Raw genomic sequence first — 9,501 nt, forward strand, 5'->3', positions numbered from 1 at the left:
CACATCAACCTGTTGGAGCTCGGGATGATTCGGCCGGCATTGAAAGCCTTTCTACCCTCCATCAAGGGATGAAACAGACAACACCAGTGCCATGTGAAACTGCAACAAACAGGACAGAGTGGGGTTGTGGACCCTTTGTCGAGAGGCCCTGCATCTCTGGACATGGCTGGAATGTCAGGGCATTTTCTTGGTGGTTCAGCACCTCCGGTCATGGTGAAAGGTTTCTTTCAGCATTGGGGAGAACCTTGGTTAGAGCTGTTCGCCATTGCCAAGAACATGCAATGTCAGCAGTTTTCTGCCCTAGAGTTTCCAAGGCAGCTCTCGCTCGTAGATGCTTTTCATCTCGAGTGGAGCTCAGACCTCCTGTACGCCTTTTAGCCCATACCACTCCTGCCCAGTGTTCTCAAAAAGATCAGGAACAACCAGGCCCAAGTCATCCTTGTGGCTCCGGACTGGACACGGAGAGTCTGGTATCCTGAGCTGTTGAGTATAGCCATCTTTCTTCCTGTTGACCTGACCCTTCTGGAGGATGTTGTGTCGCAACAGCAGGGGAGGATTCTGCACCTGAAGCTGTCTTCTCGCCTCCTTCTTGCGGGGAGATTGAGCAGCAACAGTTGACAGCCACCTTTCTCTCATCATCTATTAATTCTTTCTCTTGCCCAGCAGGGCTCTGCTCTGGGCACTCTTAAGGGCTATCTTTCTGGTATTTCAGCTTTTCAGCGATTGCCTGACCAGCTCTTCAAATCCCCCGGTGGGAATCTGTACTAGAAGTCTCTATCAGATGACAAGTTACTCACCTTCTGTAACGCCTTATCTAGTAGAGACGCTATCTAGCTGCAGATTACTTAGCGATCCACCCATCCTCCCTGCTCTGCGAACAGATTTTTAGGGACGGGTTTCTCCCCTTTCAGGGCCCTACTTTTCCACACCAGGGGTCAGTGTTCATCATGACTCTGCACTCTTAGTGTGAAAAGTCACGAAAGAAACTGATGCCAGTGCGCTGGGGTGGCGTCTTTATGGGTACTGGGAATGTCACTTCTGGATTCAGTCAGATGCCTGGAGATAATTCAGATGGTAAGGAATCTGCGGCTAGATAGAGTATCTACCAGATAAGGTGTTACTGAAGGTAAGTAACTTGTTCATTACCTGCTATGAGGAGGTGGTAACCATTTGTGAAGTGTAAGCTGTCAATATTTCAAAGCTTACACTTTGCTTGAGTAGACTCTGGACATCATGTGGAGAAGTGTGGCTCAGGGGTTAGAGGCGGCAGACCCGGAAGCTGAGATCGGCCCTGGACCAGGGTTCAATTCCCCGCCTCGGCGGGTCTTGGGCTCAAAAATTCCATGGACTCGATAATTCTCGCTCAGGTGCCTTCTCGACTCACGGGTTCACACTCTGCGACTCTGGGCAATAGCTTGCTTAATCTCCACAATGGCCCCTCGCGGTGGGATGCCTGGCTTTCACCTTGTGGATACCCTGCCGGGGCTATCTCACAGGGGAATACCAGGACGGGTTCCCTAAGCAAGCGCCGGGAAACCCTTTGTGGGTAGCTGTGCGCTATATAAGCTCAAATACATTTACATTTACATCATGTGGAGACGTTGTTGGTCCAGCAGGTTGCTACAGGCTCTCCCCATTGTTTCATAGATAGTGTATCATTCCTTGTACTTCTAAAGCCTGCAGTATGTGAATGCTGGGATGGGGAGCACAGCACAGGCCTCAGTCGCAGATTTGCTACTGTTCACCGTGCATTGCAAGCGATTCAGATCTGTCAGTAGTACTGTAGTGACCGGTTTGTGACTTACTATGAAAAGTCTCTTTGCGCTATAAGATATTTGAAAATCCCTTGCGCTGAATAAGGGGCGACTGGTAGCAGTGCATAGCAAAGCAAAACATTGCGATGCAAGCAGCGGCTGTGTGCCTGATGCATTGATTGCTAGTGTGGGGCCTGGCATGTAGAACTTCAGTGGGCATGTTTATTTTCTAGGGTTCTGCATGATGTTTTACCCTTTGCTTAATAACTGAGAAAGAATGTAGTTTTGTGTACCCGGATTAAGTGGGTGCCATATTTGTCATAACTAAATTGAGCCTAACGATTTTCAACAAAAAAATAATCCTACTTTTTCCCCAAAAAACAGAAGTTCATACCATGCTTGATGCCTTGTTGCCACCCAACACCTATTTCCGGTTTAACCCGGTCATGAATGAAGACGTTCCGCTGGATGAAAATCGGAAAGAAAAGCTCAACCAGTTGCAGTTGGATGGAGTGCGTTACTTAGAACGAAATGAAGAGAAACTGAAAAAAGCTGCCAAGATTTTGTTGCAGGAGAAGACAACCATCCAGAGCGTCGGTGACTGGATTAAATTAAAATCAGACATGTACGAAGGATTTACTTCCAAATTGTGATATGCTACTGCATGATATTGTCAACCATTGGTAAACAATGCTGTTCTAAAAATTCCGCCCAGTTCTTCGAGGTCCGTGCATATGGTAGTTCTGTACATACATTTTTGAAAGGGAGAATCAGTGCTGCTGGACAACTTCATTCATTCAGAAATATTGGTGTTTAAGAGCATTTTTTCATTAATTTAGCTTATGTTTTTGTCGGTGTGACCAACCCTCTACAATGACTTTGGATTAAGTCTAAATAAAATGTTTATAATTTGTTTATTTAAGTTTGCTTTGGATTTGTGCCAATTGAAATTGAGTATGACAATGTACATCTAATTATTAAACGCTGTCCACAAGTACTGTTCGTTGTAAAATCTTATGTAGTCATTTGATGTAATTTAAATAAAACACAAGCACTTTTTGAAAAGCTTCATTACATTTCGTAAAGAGGGTACTCCTGCCAAGCATGCTGATCGGATCCGATACGCAAACTCACTGACAAATCGGGTACTTAAATACTCATTTAAGGACGGGTTTACAGATAAATAATCTAATGGTTTATATCCAGTCACAAAGAAAATATCACCTTTGCATTTCAAAAATATTTATGGTTCTCAGTATTTAGATTATCTAAAAAAATATAAGCAATTTACCTGTATCATAAACAAGCAAATCATATATGGGCATTCTTTAAAAATAACGGCGTATGCATTCTAGAAACTATGGATTCTGATGTTTACTGTATTCTGTTTCAAATTGAAATGTTTGCTGTAATCTTTTTTTTACCTCTACTATTCTCCTTTTACAAATGATTTAGCCTCCTAGCTGCAGATTCTGTAGCCTTAGAATATTCCCCAGGCACCAGACTGGATCTGAAATATCTTCAGCAGTGCAGTACCTCTGTATGCCGGTAGGTGGCGATGGTTGACTCAGCATCTGAATCATTTCCCCCAGAAATGACATGTACAGTGCCTATATAGGCGCCAGTGTGCTTACATCAGTTCTTTTCTGCACAATAATTGCAGATCTAGAGAATACTACCTCAGTCCTTTTTTTGGACTACCCTTTTCAACTTTTTGTCGAAATCATTTTTGAGCAAAGCTCCCAGTGTGTGTTAGAGATGCCCCTGAAAAATCTGTGGGGTTTAAACCCTGTGGATCATGTCACAGGCAGATGTCTGTGACGGACCCCTACTTCATTTGCTTCTGATACCTGGAGATGGGCCGGGCCACGACTCCAAAGATTGCCCACACTGTCCAGTGAGCAACCCCAAGGTGGTCCAGGAGCATGCCTGAACCTCCTGGGTGTCCAACACTGGACGGCACCACACTGCTCCAGTTCCCGTTTGCGAGGAAGGTCCTGGGCCCAGTCTTCAAGTCGTTCCCCCTGGTCATCGTTGCGTTCCAAATCATAGTCAGGTAAGTCCTGCATAACATCTTAGAAGTCAGTCAGTCATCAGATGTAGTGAAGGAATGACGTCATAAATCTAGGCCCCTCGCCCATATCGTCATAAATCTAAGCCTCTCTGCGCCTCCCAGAGTTTCCCACCCTGCCCGGCTAAATTAATGTTATGAGGCCATGCACCTGGTTTGGCTGGTGCCCCAACTGGAGTTCCCCTGACCGTTTTACCCCCAGCATGATCTGCCTCTTTGGATTAGTTTCTGAATCCAAATCGGCTCTGTGCGAGAGTCCGCAGTCTTCCGTGGAGTCCGTTCTAGTGGCGCCATACCCGGTGCCACTGACCCCAATGTTGTCCACAACTCCGATACAGAGACACACACTTCATTACCCAACACAGACTCCATCACCGACTGAAACCAAGAACATCTAGGTCAAGTAGAGCATCTCCCTTTACTGACCGGCCCTTTGGGGAATGCGATCGGGGTGGATCTGAGGATCTCTATGGTTTTCTTGACCCTCTGAAGAGCCCTTGACTGCTGATAACTTTGTATGAGGAACTGGTGGATAGCAATGGTCTGTACACCTGTTGTGACACTGACCTAGTCTTTCCTATTGTGGAGGAGGGGTCTCAGGTTGCCGCTGAGGTCCTAAACCTTATGCTGCTCTCTGTAGCAGTTAGGACTAACGTCTTGACATTGGTACTTCAACATTGGGTAAAAAGAACAATTGATGGACAGAATACAGAACAATGTCATACATTCACCCCAGTACAGAGATCTGGGCCTAAATCCATCGTTTATTTGCTCACCTTGCCATTCCAGTTTTGACCCAGCCTTATGCAAATCAACCTTGACCCTGCGCCCAATGGGAACAGTCCAGCCCGAACTGCAGAGCCAGGGCCTCTCTGGACTAGAAACAAGCATCCTAGAACCGTTTTTGGGCTTTCAGCTCTCATTAGCCAGAATAGCTAGACTCCACTGGCCTGGAGAGCACGAGACCCACGTCTGGGCATACCCGTTCCACTCGGAGTGACAAATGCAAAAAGAACAATTGATGGACAGAATGCAGAACAATGTCATGCATTCACCCCAGTACAGAGATTAGGGCCTAAATCCATAGTTTTTTTGCTCACCATGCCATTCCAGTTTGGACACAGCCATATGCAAATCAGTCTTGATGCTGCGCCCAACGGGATCAACCTTGGGTAGCCTCAACTCAACCTCTTCTTCCCTTTAATGAAGCCCTCACTGATGTCCTGCCCGGGGCCTGGGCCAGGCCCTGCATAGGCACTACTGTGCACAGGACCATTGCCTGCCACCCTCGCCTTCCTCTTGGGTACCCTGCTTTCCTCCCCCAGCACTCCACCCCAGAGGGACAGGTCAGCCGGGCCTCCACCTCCAAGGTTAGCCCTTACATGTTGCCTATCACCCCCCCCCTGATTGGGAATATAAGATGCTGGACAACTTTGGCAGGAGAATTTTTTATTCCACCAGCCTTGCACTGCGGTCCTCGAACACTGCATGCCTCTTTGGTGGGTATCCCCACACAGTTTGGGACTCAATTGCGCTTGTGCTGATCATGGTCTTGGAGGATGCGCGAGCCATCCTGTCATAGGCTATTGCCAATGGCAACTTCTTAATATGCGGCATCCTAGACACAACCGACTTACTAGGGAAAGTTATTGCTTTGTTGGTGGCACTTCATCAACTGGCAACTAGCTTTTTGGGAGATGTCCTTCGATGATTCTCGTTTTTGTAATGATAAGGCAGATTCGGCATAAGAGCACTATAAGGATAGCAGAGCCGAGGCCAGTTGTTGGGATTCTCCACAGCCCACTCCAGCCCCAATCTGCCTTTCACCCCTTCTTTGGCTTGCGACAAGGGTTACAAGCCACTGCCTTTTCTGCCCAGCTTCCATAGCCAGCAGACACCCCAGCCCTTTTGTTGCCGCAGATGCAGTTTCCACAAACCCCTTTAATATGTCCTCTCTCCATCATGAGCAACCGGTCGTCGACCCTGCTGCCCCCATCCTCAGATTGGCTGGCAGAGGGCCACCTCCCCTGTTGCATCAGGAACTACTGGCTCTTCTGGCAAAAGGAGCTATAAAGCGGGTGTCAACATCAGAAGTAATTCGTGTTTGCTGTTCTCGATTCTTTCTGGTGCTGAAACACACAGGCCTCCCGCCTATATTAGGTCTATGTCCTCTCAACTACTTCTTAAAACAGGAGAAATTCAAAATGCTCATGTTGGCTAAGGTCCTGTCTGCCCTCGACCCTGGAGACTGGATGATCGCACTGGACTTGCAGGCTGCATATTTCCATTTACCCGTCCTGCCGGCCCACAGTGTGCTGTGCTGCCTTTTTGCTTTGCCACTCCCCCACCGGTATTCATGAAAGTGATGGCGGTAGTGGCATCCCATTTCAGAAGTCAGTGGTTCCACTCTTACCCTACCTCTACAATGGGCTGTTGCAAGCAGGCTCATCTCATGCTGTGGTCGCCCACCTCCAGACTACAGCAGACCTCTTGCATTCACTGGGATTCACTATTAACATGCCAAAGTCACATCTGACTCCCTCTGAGAAGCTCCTCTTCATCTGAGCCATTCTGGACACAGTTCAGTTCCGCCTCTGCCTTCCATGGCAGCAAGTTCAGGATTTTCAGGCTATGATTCTAATGTTTCACCCTCTATCCTGGATTTCAATTAAGCTGACTCTGAAGCTACTGTGTCTCGTGGCCTCCTGAATCCTGCTGGTATTGCTCGGCCACTGGCATAAGCAGGCTCTGCAGCGGGACCTAAAATCCTAGTGGGCACAGCATCAAGGGATTCTCTTCGACCTGGTCCAGATATCGGGTAGTACTGCAAAATACCTGCATTAGTGGCTTATGAACTAAGATTGGGTCGGCATCCGACCCCTCATGCTTCCCGGCCCTTCTGGGTTGGGCAGCCATCTGAGAGAGGTGGAAATCAGAGGACTCTGGTCTCTGGCAGAGTTGCAGCTTCACGTCAACTTGTTGGAGCTGAGAGCAATCCAATCCGCCTGGCATTGAAAGCTTTCCTACCCTCCATCAAAGAGAGGTTGGTTCAGGTTTTCATGGATAACACCATCTCCATGTGGTATTGAAACAAATCAGCCACTGATGCCTAGTGATCACAAATGTTGTCTCCTTTCGGAGGTGGTGCTAGGTCTCTTCCGCGATGGGGAGAACCTTGGTTAGAACTTTTCGCCTCCACCAAGAACCACAATGTCAACACTTCTGTGTGTAGAAGTTTCCAAAGAGGATCTCTCTCGGAGACAGTCAGGTCTGTTGTGATGGGCATTCCGGGACTTGTCAAATCAGCTCAAAGACCCACCTCTGGAGAGGTATTTCTGTGTTATCTATTCCTAAGTTAAGGAATCTGCAGCTAGAAGCTTTATCAGATCAACAACTTAGTTACCTTTGGTAGTGACTTATCTGATGGAGACTCTATTTAGATGCAGATTCCTTACCAGACCTCTCTGCTTCTGTTTTTTGTTTTTTTTCTGCCTAGAAGGTCCCTATAGGTCCTTAGTATCTGCAAACTGTTCCATCAGCTGTCTGACGCAGCTCCGTGCTTCTGGCGCTGAAATGTCACGAAAAGAAACTAATATCAGCGCGCTGGGGAGGTGCCCATGTAGGCACCACATAGGTCACTTCCTGCGTGGATGAAAACCAATTCGAAACTGATCACACTCCCCCACCTACCGGCGTGCAGAAGTACTGCTCAAGATTTTCCCGATCCAGTCTGATGCCTGAGGAATATTCTAGGTAGAAGGAATCTGCGGCTTGAAAGGCATTACCGAATGCAAGTAACTTGTTCAATTATATCTGGTGTTGATCATTGAACAAATAATTATTACTTGTTAATGGAGAACAAAACCTGTCAATTACTTTGGCGATTATTTTTTCCAATAGAAAGAGTCTATATAAAAGTTCCCAAATATACACTTAATTCCACAATAAATCTACGTTTTTATCGATGTTCTATACCGTGTAAAGTGTAACTCCTCGTGGAATTTGAGGATGCTCAGTTGGTATTTTCATTGGATTGTCATGCTTTAAAGAAGTCAATAAAAGGTTAACTCTATACCAATGTTTTGTTTTCCCAATTTAAAGTGGTGTACAATTTAACGCCAGATCACAGCTTTTGTTTCAGGCAAGAATTGATCAAAATAAACCAATGGCAAAGGCAATACTGGTCAATACTACTGGGCTTTCTCTCTGACGTGGCTTGTTGGATGCAATCACATTGTCTGAAGCTGAACGCAGAGAAAGCTGAAGTTCTGGAGGGGCAGACAAACTATGAAATGGCACTTGGTGGCCCACCTCTCTTGATGCGGCTCTGTTACCAAGAATTTGGGAGTCCTATTAGACGACTCCCTCTCGATGCAAGACCTGGTGTGTGGGAGATGTTATTCAGATGGATCTGTATAGCCTGGCGAAGGGCAGTTTCCTAGGCTCTCATTTTGAGCAGATTGAATTACTTCAATGACTTATGTTTAGGGATGGCTGGTTACCTGTTTAGCCTTCTGCAACTCATACAGAATGAGGCAGCCAAACTGATCTGTAGTAGACTCTAAAGGCGCTCTGAATCCGCCTGCTTCAATCATCTGCCCTGCCTCCCAGTGCGGAAACGAGCCAGGTTTAAAGTTCTTTGCTATGCTCATAAGTCACTCCACGAGTCTGGGCCAGCAATTTTGTGTTGCAAAGTGGCTTTTTACAAACTCAGTAGACGGCAGCGCTCATCTCAACGAGCCTTGATCCGCAGCACACGAATCAGGAAATCCAGGATGGGTGGTCATCTGGCAGTACTTCACTGGAAGTCTTTATCGTTAGAAATGCGTTTTATGGAGGATCTTTTTGTGTTTCAAAAATGGTTCAAGACCTGGCTTTACCCACTTTAGTGCCATTGCATTTGCAGGGCCGCAGTCTGTCTGAATCAGCACCGGGATGTACCTACAGAGATGATGGTTGCACGTTAATATAATATAAAATAAATACATTAATTAAAGACCCACTGTTCGAGTTGTAAGTAGAAAGAGGCCTTTAACCACTATATCTCCTGAGGCGACGGGCTTGTAATGCTTTAAGAACATTTTACCGCAGACCCTAGACTATTGTAAATTAAACAGACAAAATTATAGAAACAACCATTGGGATTTTGGAGCAGATAGTCTACACCAGCCATTCTTGGTTTTGTGCCAAACTATTGTCTTCGTTGGAGCTCCCAACATATGAATGTTTTAATTGCTCTCTGTATCATAGTGCAGATCTTTGCAGCACAGTAGACTCTACCTTCTTCTATCTCCCAGTGTGATAAGTTGTACTCTATCAATAATCACAAATTTGAATATGGAACAGGCATTGTTGGTTTAGTTGCATACTGGCAAAGCGAGTGGCTCTCAAAAAGGACATTTAACCAAACTACCCACTTTTCCTCTTGCTTGTCTATGAAACACTCTGTTGGCACTCTTTTATATGAGTTGTATACATTTCGGTAGGTTTTCAGCTCATTGGTAGGAACTCTATTTATACGAAGTGCTAAAATGTCTGCTTTTCACAGATGGCCTACTGAAAAAATATGATACTATTTGAAGCACATATTTTCTATGTAAACAAATTGGTAGAAAAAATACATTTGTGGTATCTATTAAAACATAGTAAATCTTTCTAAAGCTTGTGGTTGTATTT

General features: G+C 45.9%; 1 protein-coding gene across 2 annotated transcripts in view; it reads left to right on the forward strand.

Annotated features, from left to right (window-relative positions):
• PNPLA8 (patatin like domain 8, phospholipase A2) overlaps positions 1–7,897 on the forward strand; it is a 295,777-nt gene extending 287,880 nt beyond the window's left edge. For both annotated transcript variants that reach the window (XM_086919430.1, XM_086919428.1), the window contains one exon: positions 2,139–7,897. In XM_086919430.1, the coding sequence (XP_086775556.1) occupies positions 2,139–2,407 (269 nt within the window). In that variant the 3' untranslated portion in view covers positions 2,408–7,897. The remainder of the gene's footprint in view (positions 1–2,138) is intronic.
• The last annotated feature ends 1,604 nt before the right edge of the window (positions 7,898–9,501 follow it).

Source organism: Lissotriton vulgaris, chromosome 1_1, assembly GCF_964263255.1.
Source record: "Lissotriton vulgaris chromosome 1_1, aLisVul1.2, whole genome shotgun sequence".
NCBI lineage: Eukaryota > Metazoa > Chordata > Amphibia > Caudata > Salamandridae > Lissotriton > Lissotriton vulgaris.